This window comes from Equus asinus, chromosome X (assembly GCF_041296235.1).
Source record: "Equus asinus isolate D_3611 breed Donkey chromosome X, EquAss-T2T_v2, whole genome shotgun sequence".
Classification (NCBI taxonomy): Eukaryota; Metazoa; Chordata; class Mammalia; order Perissodactyla; family Equidae; genus Equus; species Equus asinus.
The window spans coordinates 110,473,302-110,496,020 of NC_091820.1; the positions used below are offsets into that span (position 1 = coordinate 110,473,302).

The following is a 22,719-nucleotide window of genomic DNA, read 5'->3' on the forward strand; positions in this document are numbered from 1 at the left end:
GCCAGCCCGCTATTTAACCTACAGCAACCTGACTCAACTCTTGAATTTACTAATAGAGAGTTTATTATATTCAAACACGACAAATATTTAAACTGATGCTTGGAAATGTTGACTATAATTTAACTCTATTAATTAACCTATAAAATACATAGCCTATTCAAATTAATAGAAAGACAAAACTACATGTCTTAAAATGTTAACTAATTTTCTTAATTGTAATCCCCAAGATAACCACTGAGAAAATAGTTTTAAAATATAGAGAGAAGGAAATGAGAAGGAAATGAAAACAGTACACTAAAAAAAAAGTCAATTAAATCCAAAGGAAGGTAGTAATGGAAGAACTGAGGAACAAAAACGATATAAGATACATAGGGGAAAAAAGAGCAGAATGGCAGAAGTAAGTCCTTCCTTATTAGCAATTACTATGAGTGTAAATGAAGTAAACTCTCCAATCAAAAGGTAGGAACTGGCAAGATTGATTTAAAAAACATGAGCCATTTATATGCTGTCTACAAGAGACTCACTTTATATCCAAAGACACAAATAGGTTGAAAGTGAAAGGATGATAAAAGATATTCCAAGCAAATAGTAGATGAAAGAGAGCTGAGGTGGCTATACTAACAGCAAACAAAATAGATGTTAAGTCAAAATTTTTCTAGGAGACAAAGATGGACATTACACATTGATAAAAGAGTCAATCCAGCAGGAAGATAGAACAATCATAAACACATACACACCAAACAACAGACCCAACCCTAAATACATGAAGCAAAAATTGACAGAATCGAAGGGAGAAATAGACAGTTCTACAATAATAGTTAGAGACTTCAGCATCCCAGTTTTAATAATGAACAAGCAACTATACAGAAGATTAATAAGGAAATAGGGGACTTGAAATAATACTATAAACAAAGTAAACCTAACATATATATACAGAACATTCCATCCAACAAGTACATAATACATATGCTACTGAAGTACATCTGGAGCATTCTCCTGGATAGACCATATGTTAGGCCACGAAATAAGTCTTAATAAATTTAAAAAGACTGAAATCATACAAAGTATCTTCTCTAACCACAACGGAATGAAACTAGAAACCAGTAGCAAAAGGAAAATTGGAAAACTCACAAATAGGTAGAAATTAAACAACACACCCTTAAGGAACCAATGGATCAAAAAAGAAATCACATGAAAGTTAGAAAATACTTTGATGTGAATGAAAACTAAAACACAACGTAACAAAGATTATGTGATACAGCAAATGCAGTCCTCAAAAATTTATAGCTGTACATGCCTATGTTAACAAAGAAGAAAGATCTCAAATCAATAACCTAACACTTCACCTTAAGGAATCAGAAAGAGGAGGCCGGCCTCATAGCCAAGTGGTTAAGTTCGCGCGCTCCGCTTTGGCAGCCCATGGTTTCGCTGGTTCGGATCCTGGGCAGGGACATGGCACCACTCATCAGGCCATGCTGAGGTGGCGTCCCACATAGCACAACTGGAAGAACCCACAACTAAAAATACACAACTATGTACCGGGGGCTTTGAGAGAAAAAGGAAAAATAAAATCTTTAAAAAAAACACACAAAAAACAAAACTACACTAAGATATCACCTTACACCCATTAGAATGGCAAAAATAACCAAAACAAAAAGTAACAAATGTTGGAGAGGTTGTGGAGAAAAAGGAACCCTCATCCACTGCTGGTGGGAATGCAAACTGTATAGCCACTATGGAAAACAGTACGGAGGTGTCTCAAAAAATTGAAAATAGAACTACCATATGACCCAGCCATCCCACTACTGGGTATCTATCCTAAGAACTTGAAATCAGCAATCCCAAAAGTCCCATGCACCCCTATGTTCATTGCAGCATTATTCACAATAGCTAAGACGTGGAAGGAACCTAAGCGCTCATCAACTGATGATTGGATAAAGAAGATATGTATATATATACAATGGAATACTACTCAGCCATAAAAAGGAACAAATTCGTCCCATTCACAACAACATGGATGGACCTTGAGGGTATTATGTTAAGTGAAATAAGCCAGATAGAGAAAGACAATCTCTGTATGACTCCACTCATATGTGTAAGTTAAACATGTAGACAAAGAGAACAGATTAGTGGTTACCAGGGGAAAGCGGGGATGGGGGGTGGGCACAAAGGGTGAAGTGGTATACCTGCAACATGACTGACAAACAATAATGTACATCTGAAATTTCACAAGGTTGTAAACTATCATAATCTCAATAAAAATTAAAAAAAAAAAGAATCGTGCTCCTTCAAGGGACCCAGCCACTGGCCAATTCCATTCTTGCCCCAGCTTCAATGCAGCACTGGGTGTCAGGACCCTTGACTTATTGCTATCAACTACCCTGTCATTTAGGATTGTTACCGTGGCACTTAAGGGAAATTTCCCAGGCAAAGGTCAATCTGGTTGTTGATGACTCAGGTTCTGGGAATACCCTATGCTGTCTTCAGGCCTGTTTCCCAGGGGAGAGACTAGGGGAGCACACCAAAGGTGTGAGGTGTAGGCCCAAACAAGACATTTAAGAAAACTTGCCTTTGGGCTATTGTGGCTTTCCCCACCCCCTTCACTGTGAGAGGAAATGGCCCTGGAATCTTTCCCTTTAATTTTCACCAAAAAATCATCTTTTTTTTAAAAAAAATGGAATATCTGTGCTATAAGAGTCTCTCTGTTGCTGGGACTAAGGGAGGAGGGAGAGAGGGAGGAGTCCAGGAAACAGGTTTCCCCTTTCTAAATATGAGAAGTAACCCTGTGGCGCTCAGTCACGTATACCTAGAGTTTTGCCGCTGGGTGGCAAGGGAGTGTAGCTGTGGAGACAAGCGAAAGCTGGTGTTGATGTTTAAAACTGAAGACTGGAAAGTTCACGGAAGTGCCTCCCCTGCTGTAGTGCAAGAGGGCAACAGTCCGCTGACCGCGGGGCTGCTTTACAACCATAAGATCAGCGCCACTGGAGACCAGCTCAGTGTTGGCTTCTCCACCCTTCATGGCTAATGTACTCAGGAGAACGTCCATATACGGTACAGAAACCATAGCGAGAGATATGGGATCTTCAGCAGACATGTCAGAAATAAACCCTAGTCACCTTTTGCCAAATTCCAAACAATCAGCTCTCCAGTGGAGAAGGGTCTCCTCCTGGGTGGCCTTTCCAGTTACACAGAGATCTTTGGGTATAATCCCACCCACAGCTGAGAGAAGGAGGAAGGTAGGTGCTAAGGGTTACTCCCTGGCAATATCTCCAGCTCGTCCTGGAGCATTTCTAGATCAGAGCTCCAGAAAAGTCTGACCGAGCAATGGTTATGATTAGCTGGAGGTAAGACACTGCCCTATGTACATGCTGCATTTTACGGAGACTACAGGTGTATCCTTCTCCCTGTTGAGGCAGGTACAAAGACGATGAACATCTTGGAGCTGGAATAATGGAAAAATCAGGGGTTTTGAGGTCAGCACATCTGAGTAAGATTTCCAGGCCTACCACTTACTACCTGAGTGAGCTTGAGCAATTTCTTTAACCTCTCTGAGTCTTTATTCAATCTCACAAGCAACCCTTTGAGGTATATATTAATATTATACCCATTGTAGATGAGGAAACAAAAGCTCAGAGAGGTTAAGCAATTAGCCCAAGGTCACAAAGCCAGTAAGTAGCAGAGCGAGAATTCAAGCATAGGTCAGTCTGACTGACTCAGCTGCTATACTTTGAACGATTTCACTCTATTACCTCAGTAAACTTGGAGCCTTCAACCCAGATTCCACTTCTGGGCACATATTGGGGCATAACTCCAAACACAGCTCTAGAAACAGCTCCACGCACACTACCAGTCCCAGTTCTAGGCAGAGTTCTGGAAACGTGAGATCTCTGTAGAAGAAAGAAAAACCATGGTTAGAAGGCCTGCACATTAACAGCGGAATGTCACCATCATAGTACTTAAAACATTCTTGGGGTGGGTCAAGAGAAGTGACTCAGGTCATACCGGCCAACACTGCGCAGGGGACCAGGTAAGCACATCATACTCTTTTACATTCTCTCATTCAATGTTTACAACAGCCCTGTGGGGTAGAATCAACTGAGAAGCAGGTCAAATTCTTCCCTCCTCATTTTTTGGCAAGGTAGAAGTAGGGAATGAAAGAGAAATAGTCCAGTTAGGCGCTGACGCTCGAGTTCACACTTACCTGCAGAGGTCTGCCTCTCTGGGGCTCTGGAGAGGGGTATAATTTGCTTGCTGATCTTTCAGGCTCAGGCTGCAATATGAAGATGCTGTCATGGGAGAGGGCTTTGATCCCCATGCCTCTCTTGGGCCTGGACAGGAAGGAAAAGGTCTCTTAAAAGCAGTCCAAGGGCCATAGGAACCAAAGACACATGTATATCCAGAATATGGCCTACCATAGACACCTCAGAAGGAGGGCGAGGATGCATTTGTGCTGACATAGAAAGTTGTCCATGAGATATTAAGTGAAAAAAATAAAGAGTAGTATGGTTCCATTTAATATATATGTATATATTGCATACATATATAATTTATGTTCACAGAAAAAAGTCTAGAAGGATATCCACCAAGTTGTTAGCGTTTGTTCCCTCTGAGGAATGGTCCTAGGGACACGAGAGGGATTTTCATTGTCTACTTTATGTACTTCTGTATAATTTTGATTTTTTAAATGATCAACACATATCTTTTTTATTTAATAGTTTTATTGAGATATGGTTTACATACCATACAATTCACCCATTTAAAATGTACTATTCAATAGTAGTAACCCTGCATAATGGGAGGGAACACCATGAGTCTTGCTATTATTAAGGTGAGAGTTATAAAACATCTTTCACATCGAAATTTCTCTCTAGTGTTATTATTTTGATTTGTTTTTAAATACCAAATATCTGCCCAGATGCTGGAGACTTTTATTCCCCAGGTCTTTTCCTCTTTCACACAAGAATTCTGCAACACATCTGTCCTATTTTCAAACCCCTACCCCTTAGCTTGCTAATTCTAGATAGAAATACCTTCTGATTGGGAATGGAGCCAGGTTGATGCCAATTATGCGTTAAAACAAATCAGGGGAAAGTTAGAAACAAATGAAAGGCTAAAGGCACAAAAGACTCCTTTCAGGATGGAGGAATATATTTTACCTTTTAAAAATGTCAACCAAAGATATCAGAAGAAAAGAAAACTACAGACCAATATCTCTTATGAATATAGATGCAAAAATCCTCAATAAAATACTAGCAATCTGAAGCCGGCAACATATAAAGTCAATTATACACTATGACCAAGTAGGATTTGCAAGGTACACAAGGTTACTTTAATATATGAAAACCAATTAGTGTAATACACCATATCAATAAAGTAAAAACAAAACCACATGGTCATTTCAATAGATGCAGAAAAAGTATCTGTAAAATTCAACCCCCTTTCATGTTAGATACATTCAACCTTGACAGAGGACATCCGTGAGAAAGCCACAGCTAATAGCATACTTAATGATGAAAGAGTGGGACTGGATGCTTTCTCTCTCAGATCAGGAACAAGACAAGGATGTCTGCTCTTATCACTTCTATTCAACATTGTACTGGGGGTTCTAACCAGGGAAATTAGGTAAGAAAATGAAATAAAAGGCATCCATATTGGACAGGAAGAAGTGAAATTATCACAGATGACTTGATCTTGTGTATAAAACTCCTAGGGAATCTATTAAAAACTACTAGAACTAATAAGCAAGTTCAGCAAGGTTGCAGGAGACAAGATCAACATACAAAAATTGATTGTATTTCTATATACTTGCAACGAACAATCCAAGAATGAAATTAAGAAAACACTTCCATCTACAATAGCATCAAAAAGAGTAAACAACTTAGGAAAAAATTTAACAAAAGGCATGTAAAACTTATACTCTGAAAACTACAAAACACTGATGAAAGAAATTAAAGAAGACCTAAATAAATGGAAGGACAACCTGCGTTGATGGCTTGGAAGAATAATCTTGTCGAGATGGCAGTACTCCACAAATTGATCTAGAGATTTAACGTAATCTCTATTGAAATTCCAGCTGCCTTAACAAAATTTTTTTTGCAGAAATGGACAAACTGATCTTAAAATTCATAGTGAAATGTAAGGTACCACAAATATCCAAAACAACCTTGAAAAAGAACAAAGTTGGTGGACTCACATTTGCCAATTTCAAAACTTACTACAAAGCTACAGTAATCAAGACAGAGTAGTACTGGCATAAGGATAGACATATAGATCAATGGAATAAAACTGAGAATCCAGAAATAAATCCATCCACCTATGGTTAATTGATTTGCAACAAGGGTGCCAAGACCATTCAATGGGGAAAGAATAGATTTTTCAACAAATGATGCTGGGACAACTGGACAGTCACATGCAAAAGAATGAAGTTGGACTCATCTCACACCACATATAAAAACTAACTCAAAATGGACCAAAGACCTAAATTTAACAGCTTAAACTCTTAGAAGAAAACATAGGGGTATATCTTCATGACCTTGATTTGGCAATGAATTCTTAGATATGACACCAAAAGCTTAAGCAACAAAAGAGATAAACAGATTTCATCAAAATTAAAAACTTTTGTGTATAAAAGGATACTAGCAAGAAGTGAAAAAACAACCCACATAATGGGAGAAAATATTTGCAAATTTTACATCTGATAAGGGGACTTCTATCCAGAATACATAAGAAACACATACAATTCAATAATAAAAAGATAAATAACTCAATTAAAAAATGGGCAAAGGATCTCAATAGACATTTCTCCAAAGAAGATATACAAATGACCAAGAAACACATGAAAAGATGCTCAACATCATTAGTCAGCAGGGAAATACAAATCCAAATCATAATGAGATACCACTTCATACCCACTAGAATGGCTAGAAACAAAAATTCAGATAATAACAAGTGTTGGCAAGGATGTGAGAAATTGGCACCCCCATACACTGCTAGTGGGAATGCAAAATGGTGCAGCCACTTTGGAAAACAGTCTGGTATTTCCTCAAAAAATTAAACATTAAATTACCATATGACTTGCAATTCTACTCTTAGATATATAGTCAAGAGAAATAAAAACATATATCCTCCCAAAAACTTCTACACAAATATTCATAGCAGCATTGTACTTAATAGCCAAAAGGTGGAAACAACCCAAATATTTGTCAACTGATGAATAGATAAAATGTGGCATATCCATTCAATGGAATACTATTCAGTAGTATAAAGGAATAAAGTAATGATTCATGCTACAACATGGATGACCCTTGAAAACATGCTAAGGGAAACAAGCCAGTCCCAAAAGTCCACATATTGTATCATTCTGTTTATATGATATCCAGAATAAGCAAATTTATAAAGGCAGGAAGTAGATAAGTGGTCACCTAGGGCTGGGGTGGGGGTAGGGTAGAATGGGGATTGACTGCTAATGGTTACAGGGTTTCTTTTATGGAGGGATGACAATATTTTAAAATTAGATAAAATAATTTTTTAAAATTTCAAATACTTTTTTTTTTGCATTTATTACCTTTATTACCAAACAATACATGTAGGCTGGCACTTTAAAAAACAATCTTTAAGGAGTAAGTAGAGTGGCCACTTGGGCACTGTAGGGCTAGCAGCCACCTGTTATCGTGAGCCTGTCCGGCTGCAGGAAATGCACACGGGTATACTTGATCGTGACACACTCCAAGGACAATCGGGTGTCATGGGGATTAAAATGGCACCCACACTAAGGTGGCTTGTGAGCCAGCAAGAGAGGAGAGGAAGCAGGCGTCTGCCACTTTGTATTAAACTCCTACCCACCTTTTTCCTAGAAAACGCTGCTACCCAGGTGGCCTTGGTGCTAAAGGCAACATGCTCTGCTTTATTAACATAGCAGTCCAGCAGAAAATTAACGTGACTCTAAACAAACACTTAATGGGCATGTATGACCGATGCAACATTGAGAGGGCAGCATTTCCAGACATCTCTAAATACACACATTCGCTCATTATGCACACAGATACACTTTCATTCACTGTGTCTCTATGTCCTGCTGGCTCAAATCAGTCTTGGGACCAGCGTAACATCAGTGACTACCGTGTCTCCCCTGCTTTGTGCAGAAAAACCACAAGGAAATCTTAGGCCCTGAGTGCACGAGCCAGAGTGCAGCTGTTGGATTGACTCTCTAGTGCCAGGATCTCCCTGATCAAAGGGTTACATTAGCACCAGCTGTGGCCAAGTTTGTCAGAAACCCAATCTCTTGTCCACTGACCATATCTAGTGCTTATTGATCTGTTCCCTGGAGGCAAAAAGAAGAAAATATACCCCAAACCCCAAATTTACTCTCGGCCTTAATAAAGGGCAATAAAGCACATTACATCAGCACCCATTCAAAAATCAAATGGAGGAATGGGATTTGTTTGTTCCATCAGATACAGCTTAATATGGTGTTGGAAATAGATACTGGTCCTATTGTGCAGGCCAGGGAGGGCTGCCTATAAGTTTTGTTATGATTGATTGCTTCGATAGAAGTAAAAAGTATGAGTGACATTCTCCAGGGTTTCTCCGCTAGCACATTAAGCAAGAGACTGGAGTCAGGGGTGATCTTCAGGCCTCCTAAGTTATACTCTTAATTAATTTATGTTCCTTGCAAACAAAAAAGATCTATCTTGGGTCCTTAGAAAAATACCCTTTCCTGTATGTGAACTAGTTCATGCACTGACACAGAACTCTCTCCTCCTCCCTCCCTCCCTCATCCCCCATCTCTCAGAGAGGTGCACGCGCACACACCCTCTTAGTATGGAGAAAGTGTCAGACTACATGGACCATTCTGGAGGGGGAGGGACAAGTCAGAAGGGGAAATGTAGGACTTCAGTAGAGACAGCCCTTGCCAATTGGTAGAGACAACGCAGAGTAAACCCAAACGCCCCTCCCCGACCCCACCTTTGGGCTTTTGGCAGGGCCAGTCTTAGTCTTACTTAGAGCTATAATGCAATGGTCTCTAATGGTATGATTTGTGAGGTATGAAACAAGCCCGTCTGTCCAAAACCATCTCCTCCACTAGCAAAGTTGTCAGAAGTTCCTCACATTCGGTGCACTCATTAAGGTCCTTCTGAAGGAGCCCTCCGTGATAACTGTTAGGGGCAGTAGAATGTGTTCGCTAACTGTCCCTTACCACCAAGCCAAGCCTTGAGGCAATGGGCAGCAGCACAGGCGAGCTCTGTGGGGAGTCCAGAGAAGTCTGGAGTTGAAGACCCGAGAACAGGCCCAAGTGGAAACCCGTAGAGGGGGATCTGATTGATCCAGGAACAGCTGGGGTTAGCGGGTGTTCAGATTTTCCACAATAGGGTGTGGAAGTTGGGCCAACACAGATGAAAATGTGAATAAGGGTGGCAGTGGTGGCTGAGAAACAGTCTTCCCCACACCTTCGGTGACCAGTTGCAGCGTTTCTCCCAGTCTCCTGGGATGGAGGGAGAAATGGATTTGCGTTCTTTGCTTGCTGTTTGTTTTTACATTATCACAGTGATGGGATTTCAATTACACATTACAAGCTCTAGCTCCCCTTGCCTAGTCATCACAGATCTGCAGTCTGAGGGCCAGGCAAGCAAACCAGACCAAGCTTCCTGAACGAGGTAGGCTATCCTTACCTTAAGAAATAGAGGCCTCCAGCTCCTTACTAGGGGTCTGCCCCACGTCTCCAGCTATTGTCACTGTAACAGGGAAGGGGTTCCCTTATCTACCTGCACCCTCTCACCCAGTGCTCTTGGGGAATGAGCTGTGCATGTGCCATGCTCCAACCCACTGACTTGTGCAGCCCAGACAATAAGCATACATATGAGCACAGAGAAAGGCCCCCTGGGACATGGCTGCAGACCCAGCCCCCACAGGCAGGGAGCCCAAGAGTTCCTGGGACCAAAAGCCCAGCGGTGATTTGGCTGCCAAGGGGGGACCTGGATCCAGCTCTCCACCTCCTGTCCTGTCCTCACCTGCCTCCACCCCACCTGAGCTTACCTGGGCTCAGTTTCTCGGCTTTCCTGAACTGGCTTCAGAGAACAGACCTCAATATTGCTGCTGGACAAGCTTGGTTTCAGCCTCTTCCCTCCCTGGGCACTTCTAGGCTCTTTTTTCTTTTTCTTGACAAAAAAGCTCTTGAAGACTTTAAATTTGGATTTCTTCTTTCCTGGAAGTTAGAAATGAAAGTGAGGCAGAGTGTGATGGAGGAAGAGAAGACAGAAGAGGAAACAGGGCCTTTGTGATGAACGAGGACTGTGATCCCAGGTGCCCTGAAGATCTCAGCCTGGCCCCCAGTGCCCAGAGAACCATTCATTTTGTTTGTTCTCTTCTTAATAACTCAGTAACAAAGTGTCTAAGTTTCTAGTGAAAGCAGAAGCCTGGACCACAGCTTGTGGTCTTTGGGCAGCCTCTTATTCAGACCCAACCCACCAGGTATTTACTTGTTTCTTAATTTCAACTATTAGCACACACCTCTTTCTTGGCCCTAAGAAGTTCATTCATGCGCCGCAGTTATTTAGCCAACGTAAGCACTTGGTACCCCCCTGACAACACCCTGATGGCTGAAGGCATTGCAATCCAGTTGGGGAGCCAAGCTTCCACATGTGAAAAACACTTCAGGACCCTTGGAAATCCATGTGGGAGTTGCTACTGCCCAGCCTGTGTGCTGAAAGGATGCAGACCCTAGGAGTGAGTGCGATCGGTTGGTGCAGTCAGGGAAGACTTCCTTGGGAAAGGAATTTATGAGAAAAGGAGAGGGCTGGGAATCAGAAAAAAGAAAGGGCTGCTGGGCAAAGAAGCTGCTTGTGCAAAAGGCATGAGAAAATTGGACACCAAAGGGTTTTGCAAGGGGTGCATACAAGCGTGCAGGTGTGTGCATGTATATTATGTGCATTGTGTGTGTTCTTCAATTATTGCCGATTGGTTTGGATTATCTACAGGGCTGCTGCCCTCTGCACATGCAGATAATTTAAAGTTTTCTCTATCTATAATAACTACCAGGGCAGCAACGAGGAATGTGAGCTTTCAAGGCTCCTCAGGCTGTTTGGGCTTTCTTTAGTTTCCTAGTAAGCACACACATCCTTATCAGGGCTCAGAAGAAAAAGCGAAAGGGGAGGGGAGTTTGTGCTGCATTCTTCAGAGGGGAGGAATTAGCTCTATTGCTTTCACATGCAGTAATTTACCAACTCAGGCGTCTCATTCCAATCCCCAACAGTCTGGTCTCCGGAAGGCCGCTGGCAGTGACGAACCCCGCCAAGGGAGTTGCCAGTGGGGCTGCCATTGGAAAGGCTTGGTGGTGTAACGGAAAGCACCACCCAAGAACTGGAAAACTCTGGAATCCTTGCTGTCAATTAGCTCTGTGACCTTGGGTAAGTCACTCAGCCTCTCTGAGATTCAGCAGGAAAATAAGGTGACACTAATCAGCATCCCCTAACGTGTGTTCAGAGAGATACTCAAAGGCCTGTTGCCTGAAAAAAGGACCTGCAGTCCAATTAATTGCATTACACAAAGTTTAGGGGTCTGCTTTCCAACAAGACTTTTCTGAAACTTCAACATGCTTATGTGTACGGTGAAGCTGCAAGAAATTAGGCAACAATACTGTCTCCCATTTGCACCTAAGCAAAACACAATCTGAGAAATGCTGAACTAGGGTCCCTCTAGCTCTGAAATGCTGTGACCCATTTGTGTACTGATTCCCCCTGGGCCTGCCTATTAGAAAGCTTTCTAAACTTCAAGGCCTGCCTTAAGGCCAGTTCCCCACCAATCACTACAATTCACACTTCTCTCTGCATACCTAAAACTTGACTGTTGGCACCACAAGTTTTACAACTGATTGCTAGTCTGTGCATTCATTCATTCATCTATTCAATAAATATTTATTAAGATCAAGCACTTACTATGTTTGGGGTATCAATGAGAAAGGAATAAGATACAGTTCTATGTCTTAGCTACTGTTCCTCCATCAAGGCTGTAGGCAGCTCCTCTTTAGCAGCCCCTTTAGCAACTAGCACAGTGCAAGGCATGCAGTAACACTCGAGGGACAACTGAGTCCATTGAGGGGTGCACAATGACAACACAGCTTGTCAATTCCCTTAAATTGAGATCACTCAGCAGAGTCATCCTTAAGCATCCTATAATTTAAACACTGACGCTTATTGGGGTTGATGTAAGTTGTAAATAATGTAGGTAAAGAGCTTAGCATAGAATCTGGCATGTAGCAAGAGCTAATAAATGTGAACTAGTACTAAGGAATCAATAATTACTTGTTTATTAAGACCAGATTCAATTCTATCTGTAGAATTGATCTATCAATTCTATGTATCTAAATTTATCTATCTATAGATAAGGAGAAGCAGCTCCATATGTATAACTCAATAGTGAACTCTAAAATATACATGATTAGAAGCAGGAAGCAGCATGGGGTAGGGCAATGAAAGAAAACAGTAGGACTGTGTGCTTGATAATCACCATTTGAGTAATTTCAGTTTTAAATGACTTGGGCCATTTCTCATCTACTAGGATGTACCTATGTAGGGTCACGGTTGAGACAAACTTGTCAATTCTACCTAGAGGTAAAAAGAATAAAACATGAAGATACAACAGGAAACATCTATTTTCCCAAGTTCCCTTCTTTAATTTTTTTCAGAAAAAATTAAACTAATTTTTATGATAATAAAATATTTAAAATGATGTTTGACCGCATAGAACTACTGTGATGGGTCACCGTGAAAGTGCTGAAAAGTCTACAGTACAGAGTAGGCTGACTCTAAAATAATCCATATTTTGCTCTCTGGGCTCCTCTCTCAATCCCCCCACCCTCAAATGATTTCTAAAATCTATGAAATAATGAGATTTTTATGGAAAATCCTGATGACTATACTATACTAATTACTATAATCCATTTTTTGCTGGAAAATGTTTATCATTGGATCTCTGGGGAAAACGCCCTTATTTGTAGTATTTGCCTATTTCTGTGGTATAAATACTCCCACCCCGGCCATTTCAAGCTACCAACATGACAGTGGGCAGTGTCCTCTCACAAACAGGAAGGAGCATGCTGTTCTTCAAACAGAAGGAATAAGATTTATTGATTCTTGACAGGTGGCTCTCCTTCTGGCCTTCTGAAAGGGGAACAACTTTATGCTCTGAGTGTTTGGAAACAATAACTGAATAAAAACACGTCTAATAAACTTTTCAGGCTGTAAAACTGACTGTACCAAACATAAGGATGTATGAGCAAACAAAATTATTCATTAACACATTTTTATGTTCGAAATTAACAAAATGACTAGTGAGTGACTTTAGCACTGTAACAGGTGCTAAAAATTAAGTAGGCATATATTCCAACTTCCCCCCAATTTTCCATTTTTTCTGTGGAGAAACAACAACTTATTTTCCCATGAGGATTCAAAATACCTTGAGGAATGTGTGCCTCTTTCAACTACGGGTGTTTCCATTCCTTCCTGTGCGGGAGCTCTGAGTATGGTGGTGGTATAGCTTTGTTGGTGGAGAGCTGGGCTGGGGGGGCAGCAAGAGATAGCAACCACCACACAGTGTGGATTGGCTGCTCGTTGACCTGGGGTTGCCCTCAAGGATCCATGCACCAGGCTCAGCATTCCCCACCCCACATCATCCGTGAAGTCAGGCCTCTGAGAAACCACAAGAAGGTTCCCCTCTGTCTGTCCTTCCGGAGCAAGCTTTCTGCACCATACACTGCAGAGGAAACTCAGCACAACTTGAAGAACAACCCAGTGAACTGTTCAATTCAGTTGTCTTTCAATTCAAGGTCTCATTTTATGTCTTAAGATTCCTTTGTTTCTGTTTTTCATTTGTTGGTTGTTTTTTTGTTTTTCGGTGTCAATAAAGCTTATCATTATTTAGTGACTTTTGCCTCCCTTTCTATTATCCCACTCACGGTCACCTATCACTCATAGGTGGCACTACAATTTAGGCAATGAATACACACCTGAGTAAGTTTTGCAAAAAGAGAATTTTTGTCCATTGAATGCTACGTAACAGAAGCCTGTGGTGGACTTTTGTTTCTCTCCTCTCTTTACTCATCGAATTACAAATGTATCTACCTGTTAGTTAAACCTGAATTGCTCTCTCCGGTAAAACCCTAGTTGAATCTCTCAGATTATGGCCTGCTCTGATTTTTTTCTGATTAAGCAGAAATACTCCCCCTGCCTTAGTAAGCAGAACGTGGTAACCATCCCCAAAGAAGACTGCAGGGCCTCAGACAAACCTCTTGTCTGTCCGAGTTGGAGATGAAAGAGAAGAGGTAGAAGACTGAAAAGTAAACGTGGCCTGAATCTACTCTTATTAGAAATCTGACATGAACTTCTTTTCTTGTGACTCGACTCTTTTTCCCAGAGGCTAAACACAGTAAACAAATCTAGTTCTAGTTATCAAGACTTTATTGGGGTACTTACTCTCATCACTGGCCTCCAGAACTTCCAGACAGCGAGAAACTTCACTTAGGGATTCAGCCATGGTAAGAGCACTGAAAGAAAATCCAGAGGAAGAAAAAGCAGACCATCATTTGATATCCAGGACATAACACAATCATTTTACCCTACCCTTTATCCTTCAGTTAGATTCTTAAACTATTCAAGAAAAGATATACAAAGGGAATTGCCATTAAAGAGAATTATTCTTCCTTAAAAAAGACAAGGATTCCATCTATATGACACGTCCAGAATAGGCAAATATGTAGACACAGAAGGTGTCTTGCTTAGGGATAAGGGGATTTTTTTTTTGAGAGATAGAGTACAGGGTTTCTTTTTGAGGTGATGAAAATGTTCTAAAATTAATTGTGGTGATGGGTGCACAAATCTTTGAATATATTAAAAAGCAGTGAATTATATACTTTAAATGGGTGAATTGTATAGGATGTGAATTATATCTCAATAAAGCTGTTATCAAAAAAAAAAAGACAAATGTAAAAGTCCTGATCTATTGCTTTGTGTTGGGCCCATTAGATTTGGAGGCCCGTTACTATTCATGGGTGCGCCCAGGCAGACAAACTTGTATTGATAAGCCATAAAGGAAAAGATTGAGATATTTGAATACATAAAAAATTTAAACTTTTAGCCAAAAAAAGTAGAGTTGACAGAAAAAATACTAGGAAACAATACTTGCAACAAATACAGATGTAGGGACCAATTTTCTTAATTTGTCACGAGTGCATATAAATCAATAAAAGACAACTCGATATAAAAGGGGGCAAAGGATACAACAGCCAGTTTATAGGAAAAGAAATAGAAATAGTTAATAAGCACATAAAGCAAAGCTCAGGCCCGCTTAGAACTAAAGAAATGCAAATCAAAACAGCAAGTTAACATTTTCACCTATCAGATTGTCAAAAAACTTTTAATTTTGATGATGTTCCATTGCTGACAAGGATGGGCAAAATAGACACTCTCATACATTATGGAGTGTCAATCGCTCTCTGAAGAGCAATTTCACAATATCAAAATTCTAAAAATGCACATACCTTTTGATCCAGTAGCATCACTTCTAAAACTTTACCCTGTAGATATACTCACACTTGTACACAAAAATAGACCTGCAAGAATGTTTATCACAGCATTGTTTTAAATAGCCAAAAATGGGAAACAACCAAAACGATCATCAAAAGGATAATTCTCCCACGACTCTGATTCTATGTCATGGGGGAGTTATCTGTCCTTGTGCTCTTTTCCATTAGTGCCGATAATCAAGTGATAGTCAACTATAAATCTCCATTCAATCCAGCCTTCTAGCAAAAGCGAGGGATGACAGGTCTGGGGAAGCCTGTCAGTTGACAATCAAACCTTTATAAATCAATGCTGACATTTTTAATGGGAGTTTGGGAGGGGGAGGGGGATATGATGAGCACCTTAATCCAGACAAAGGGTGTTACATTCATACACCAAAGGAGGGCAGTAGAGAGGCATGCAGAGACTGCCTTCATAATAGCTCCCCCTGGGGTCTTGATGTGACTGACTCAAGTACCATCAAGAGGGGTTAAGTAGGCTCTGGGGTGCCCTCACCACCCTAGATCTGCTCTGCTCCCAGATATAGTCAAGCTGCCATTGCTATTTTATAGATGGGCTCCAAGCCCATCTTGTGCTGCTCTCTAGCCATAAGCCCCTGATACAACTCTGGAGGCAGAGAAGGGTGACCATAGGCTCTGAGGTTAAGGCCAACTTGAGAGGTCACCCAGCAAGAGTGACTGAGACCTTGGAAAGCAAAAGCTTCCAAACCGCAACGAGGGCTGACAGGCCCTGTTGTCAAGATGGCTTCAGATCCTATCACTGAGAAGTCCTATGGTTCCCCTCGGTGTGTGTTCCTTCTCGCTGCAATAAGTACAACCCAACTTGTTCAATGACAAGTATGTTACTGGTGGGCTTTGGCCGAAAGGTATTGACACTTTGTTCAAGTCACTTAAGCTCTATGAGCAATATCACAATTCTGCCTGAAGATGACTTAACCTCAGGCCCATACAATGCTCACTAATCACCACACACACACACACACACACACACAAGTTCCATCTGGAGATCTGGAACGGTCAAAGGGTAGGGAAATTCAGAACCCCCTCAGAAATCCAGAGGGAGAAGAGGAGAATTCCTTGGGCTAGGAGCAATTCACATGACTGGTGAGCTCCTGGGCTATCTTAATAAACATGGCAGCACGCCTGCCCCTGCACTCAAGAGGCTTTCTAGACACTGGGGAAATAAACTGTCTCTGAGCTTCAGAGAAGTCCGTGGAAAAGGAGCCTGTTTTCCAAAACACCAGGCCACAGTAGGCTAACCTTGTCCTTGACCCACCCCTGTCAAGGGTAGAAAAAGAAAAACAACAAACGAAGAGAAAAACATGAAAGACAAAGGAGAGAACAAAGAAAGAGGGCATCTTGGTGGCATCCGCATCCCTAGAGCACTAATAGAATCAATAATTTGCACTAATAGCACTAATAGAAGCACTAATAGAAGCACTGATTTGGATTTCACTAACTCTTGAGTTTAGCCTGTCTCCAATTCTTTACAGCACTCTTGCCCTATTTCCCCAACTGAATCCTAAGGGCCCTGAGGACAGCGCCACCATCAACTGAGCTTTCTCCCCCTCTAAACAAACCAAAACCCACAACAAAACACACAAAGCTCCTCTTGACTGGAAATCCTCTTCCTATTTCCATCCCGTTTCTCTGCATCTCTTTAAAGCAAAACTCAAGAGAGTGATCTGTACTTACTGCCTTTATGGCTTCACTTATCCTCTTGAGCTCTCTCCAATCAGGCTTCTAAACAGAACTGCTCTCGTTAAATCCAACTGTCGGTTACACGATGTCCCAGCAGCATCTGACACGCCTTCCTTTTTGAATAATTTTATCACTCACCCTTCCGAACACCCCGCTCCCCTAATTCTCCTCCTACCTCATTTGCTGTTCCTTCTCAATCTCCCTTGCTGGAACTTTCCTTTCTCCATGAATTTGAAATGTTGTAGCACCCAAGGGCTCTGTCCTTGGCCCTCTTCTTTTTCTACAATCATTTCCTAGACCTACACCATTAAATAGAAATGTTAACGTGAGCCACAATTGCAAGCCACATAAGTAATTTTAAATTTTCTAGTAGCCATATTTAAAAAAGCAAAAAGAAACAGGTGAAGTGACTTTTAATAATATATTTTATTTAACTCAACAGAACCAAAATATTATTTCAACATGTAATCATTATAAAAATAACATTAATGAGATATTTTACATTCTTTTTTTCATACTAAGTCTTTGAAAGCTTGTGTGTATTTTCCATATACAGTACATCTCAATTGGGGCTAGCCACAATTCAAGTGCTCGAGAGTCACATGTGGCTGGTGGCTCCCATATCCTGGATGATCCCATTCAGACTTTAAATACTCTCTATACACTCTGGACTCCAAAATTTTTATCTCTGGACTGGACCTCTTCCCTAAACACCATATTCCTATAACCAACTGCCTAGTCAACATCTCCACCTAACAGTGCACATCAAGCTCTTGGTTCCCCTCACACTCACTCCTTCGCCCAGCTTTCCTCATCTCAGGAAATGCCACTAACCAGATGCTCAGACTAAAACCTCGGAGTCATTGATTCCTCTCTTTCCTTCACATGGCACATCTAGTCCAACAGTACATCTCATGACTCTTCCTTCAACGTCTTTCTGTAATGCAACCATTTCTTGCCGTGTTTGAGCCATCATTATCTAGTTGCTGGATCACAGCAACAACCTAACTGGTCTCCCTGCTTCCATCTTTGCCTCCCTGTTCTCCAGACAGCAGCCACATCAGTCATGTCAGGCCCCTGCTCAAAACCCCAGTGGCTTGCCATCACATTCAGCAAATCCCAGCTCCTTACCCTGGGCCTTAGGTAATGTGGCCCCACACACAAGCCCCCCCGACCACCAACCCTGTTACTTTCTCCCTCTTTCTCCTGTTCTTTCTCCTGCTTTCTCCCTCCACTCCAGCCTCACTGGCCTTCTTCCTCATCCCCAGCACACCCAGCCCCTTTCCATCTCAGGATCTTTGCATTTGCTGCTCCCTCTGCCTGGAGGGCTCTTTCCCCAGCTAAACGCAAGGCTGACTCTTCTGTAGCATTCAAGTCAGCTCAAATATTACCTCCCAAAGAGGAACTCCATGATCATCCTAGTTAAAGCCCTCCCAGTCTCTCTCCACTGCCAGTATCCTTTATTAACATCTTCATAGCACTCATCACTACCCAAAATTATATTCTATATTAATGTAATTACTGGTTTCTTGTCTGTCTCCTCTACTAGAATGTAAATTCCATAAGAGCAGGGGCTTTGTCTACTTTGTTCATCACTGGATCTCCCAGTACCTAGAATGGTACCTGGCAAATAGCAGGCACTCAATAAGTGTTTGTTGAATGAATGCCTAAATTCAATAAAAGAAGAGGAAGTAGTGGAAGAACCATCTTTGCAGTCAGCAATTTCTCAGAAGTAGAGGCATGCTATAGGAGGCAGAGGAAGACTTGTCTTGGGGAGGGAACCTCCTTGTTTCCCAACTTAGCAGAGCCTGCCTTCCCTCCCAGCAAGGTGGGCCCCACCCCTAGGTTATTCACCCGTGCAGAATCAAGCACTCTTGGGCCCCTCTTGTCCTTGGTGCAGAGAGTCCATTCCCAGGTGTCCCAGCCACAAGGACCCTGGGTGTGGAGTCCCATCCAGCTGGGCTAGGCCTGAACCCCCAGGGAGGAGGTTTTAGGAACAGATGCCCTGCTTCCTCCAACTTTACAGCCACCACCATTGGTAAAACTTCTTTCCCTTTGCCCTCAGGCTGACTTTAGTAATCAGAGCTTTGCCTCCCAAGCATCTCCTCATAGAGGCATCACTGTCTATCTTCCATGTGTCTCATTACGGCTAATGTAAGTTTAAAGTGAACTTGTTCTTAATCACACCAGGGCTCTTTAATGGTGGCCTTGGGCCTGCCTCCTCTCGTCTATACTTTTATTTATGATATTTTGCAAAAACTACTGTCATCTCACTGGTATCTCAAAACAAGTCACAATGTTCTCTCTAAAATACCAATCTGACCACAAGCCTCCCCTGCTTAGTTTACCAGCTTCCTGCTGCCTGCAGGATGAAAGCTGAGTTCTTCACACTCAAGCCCTCCACAAGCTGATGTTCCCTGTCCCCTCCATTCTACCAGCATCCACCCCCACTCACACCCCCATGTTCTGGTCTCCCTGAATCACCAGTCATTCCCTAAACACACCGTGTTCTTTCGCATCCTCTGTGCTCTGCACAGGCTGTCCACTTGGCCCAGAACACCACCTTCCTAATCTCCACATCCTTGAAGTCCTACACATTCTTCAAGACCCAGATCAAAGACGACCACCCACGTCCCATGCTCTCGGCCCTTTGCACACGCCTCTGTCACAGCTGATGTCATCCTGAAGACACGGAGCACATTTTGCTTATCCGGATGTCACCAGCACCCAGCATGATCCAGGCACAGAGAAGCTGCTCACTGCGCATTTCTATGGATGGATGAATGCAGGAGTCGGGGGGTGGGGGCGGGGAGTTGCTCTGACAAGTAGGAATCAGTGGCAAAAGTGATCCCATTTGTTAAACATATGGGGACAATTTGAGACACACTTTGGGTAAAAGACCCCTCTGCATGAAATTCATGAAAAAGCTGGTAAGCTGAGTAAGGAAAGAGGAAACAAAGTAAGTAAATGATGGGAGGCCTTCAGAATCACTTCCAAGGAGCATAAAGTCATGGCATACTGGTCATCAAGAAGTTTGGCCCAGCAGAGATATAAAGTTTCATGATCAGTCATTATTTAAATGCTTGCTTGTCTCTCTTGGCCCCCAGATGCTTAAGCCCCAGAGCTGCCTTTTCCTCCTCAGACTGTCTTACTTGAGGGCTGAACAAGGGCTCTAGGGGAAAAAAAGAGAAAAAACAAGGGGAAACAGCCTATCTTCCAAGGTCGTTGAAATTTTTAAACCACAGCCTGGTTCACGTTCAAGGATTCAGAAGACTTTGCTTGAGAGCTTTGCTGTCTTCCCAGAGTGGGGTATGCTAATGGAAAGCAGCTGGCCTCGTTTAAAAAAAAATAATCTGATAGCATGAAATGCTTTTCATAGAGTCTGTGGTAGGCAGAATTCTAAGATGGCCCCCAAGTTTGTTGGCCCCCTTGGTGTGCATGCTCTGTAAATCCCCTCACCTTGAGTGTGGGTGGGCCTGGCTTAATCAGGTGACCTCTTATAAAAGAGTGTCTAGAGGTCAGATATAGAATTCAGAGAGATTCGAAGTGCAGCTGATACTCTCCCACTGGCTTTGAAGGAACAAACGGTCATGTTGTGGAGAGGACCACATGGCAAGAAAGGGCAGTTGGCCTCTAGTAGCTGAGAATAACCCTTGGTTGACAGTTATCAAAAAAGGAGGGACCTTAACCTTACAGCCTCAAAAAACTGAATTCTGCCAAGTGAGTCAGTTTGGAAGATAACTTGGAACTTCAAATGAGCCCTCAGCCCTGGCTGGTACACTGATTACAGCCTTGTGAGACCCTAAGCAGAGGACTCAGCTACACCAATGCCGAGACTCTTGGCTCGTGGAAACTGAGAGATAGTAAATTCGTGTTGTAAGACACTAAAATTTTTGTCATTTGTTACACAGCAAAAGAAAATGAATACAAGTCCTACAGGCCCCAGCTGTTAATTGAAGAAGAAGCCAAAAGTGGAATAGGTTTCGAATCATGTAAGTTGCAACACAGAACTTGGTAAGAAGCCCATGAGGAGACTGGCTTGCTCCCGACCCCAGCCCACCCCATCACAAACACTTCTTTCTGAAGAAACATAAGTTGCTACTCTCTCAAGCGAGTTGTCAGCTGAGCAGGTTAGGCCCTGCCACAACGTTAGAACAAAAGCCCCCTGAAGGCTCACCTTATTTGAGATGGCTTTCCCTACCCCAGGAGGATGTTTCCAACTCCTTTCAAACTATTGCTATACTCTGTGCCCTAGGCCAGGGGTGTGTGTATCTGCCAATTGGTGGATGAAGAGCCCTGGAGTTGATCATTCCGAGGCATGGCTTGTGGGAGAGAATGATGGCGAGTGCCTTTCTCCTTGAAACTGCCCAGCTAGTCCTAGAGGAAGTGTCTGCTGCCAGGAAGCCAACTCATTGAGGAACCTGGGCTCCCCCTGAAATGAAAATATCAGAAAGGGTCCCCATTCCCCTTATTAACTGAAAAATAAGCTAACCTCCAGGGGAGAGGAGCCTGTGATCACTCCCCCATCTTCTTTTTTCTCACATGAGCTTGGCAGGGGGGCAGCTGAGGTTCAGCCAGCTCTTGAAAAGCAGCCCTTGGACTCCATGGTGGAGAGGGCTGCTCCTTAAATCACACAACGAGCTCCAGAAGTCCCTCTCCACAAGCCCACCGGTAGCCAGGATGGCTCTGATATGGACAGTCACCCCACTAATTGGTAGAATTCTTTAGGGTGCTAAGGGTTTAATACCAAGTTCCACCCAGGAAACAGCTACTTCCATGCAAAAAATGAGAGTTTTCCAAGGGAGTCAGCATGACTGGCATTTTCCCAGCAGGGGCCAAGAGCAGCAGCAGCTCGCAGCAGGCTCGAGGCTGACTAGTTACCTCTAGTAAGTTACCTCTTACTTCTGTTGACTTCCACTCCTAAGAGCAGATGTGAGCGCCCTCATGGTATCCTGAATAGAGGAGAACAATATTTTTTTTTCTCCCCAAAGCCCCAGTACATGGTTGTACATCACAACTGTAAGTTCTTCTGGTACTTCTGTGTGAGCCACTGCCACAGCATGGCAACTGACAGACGGGTGGTGCGGTTCTACAACTGGGAAGCAAACCCAGGCCGCTGAAGCAGAGTGTGCCAAACTTTAACCACTAGACCATCAGGGCTGGCTCTAGAGGAGAACAATCTTGATGGTCATTTCTCTTGGCTCTGAGAGCCCTGGGCGTATATCTGCCCAAAGCAGAAACTGCTGTGTGGCTTTGGTAGCACATTATTTGAAAGGACATCTTCAGCAACTTCTGCACAGCCAACCCTCAAAATGCCCATGGGTGTCAGTAGGAAGACATACGAGGAATAGTGGGTCACCTCTCTACATTCCATACACTCACCCATGGGCATGGGCATTTGACCACCAGAACCATTGAGCAGATACCCAAACATGCTCTAGGGGACC

At 42.5% G+C, this 22,719-nt stretch overlaps 1 protein-coding gene across 1 annotated transcript in view; it reads right to left on the bottom strand.

The window, feature by feature from the left end:
* KIAA1210 (KIAA1210 ortholog) overlaps positions 1-22,719 on the bottom strand; it is a 64,605-nt gene that overhangs the window by 27,116 nt on the left and 14,770 nt on the right. Inside the window, exons 2-5 of the mRNA XM_014838667.3 lie at positions 14,466-14,536; positions 10,033-10,201; positions 4,202-4,328; positions 3,750-3,887 (exon numbers count right to left, since the gene is read on the bottom strand). Coding sequence (XP_014694153.3) covers positions 3,750-3,887; positions 4,202-4,328; positions 10,033-10,201; positions 14,466-14,536 — 505 coding nt within the window. The remainder of the gene's footprint in view (positions 1-3,749; positions 3,888-4,201; positions 4,329-10,032; positions 10,202-14,465; positions 14,537-22,719) is intronic.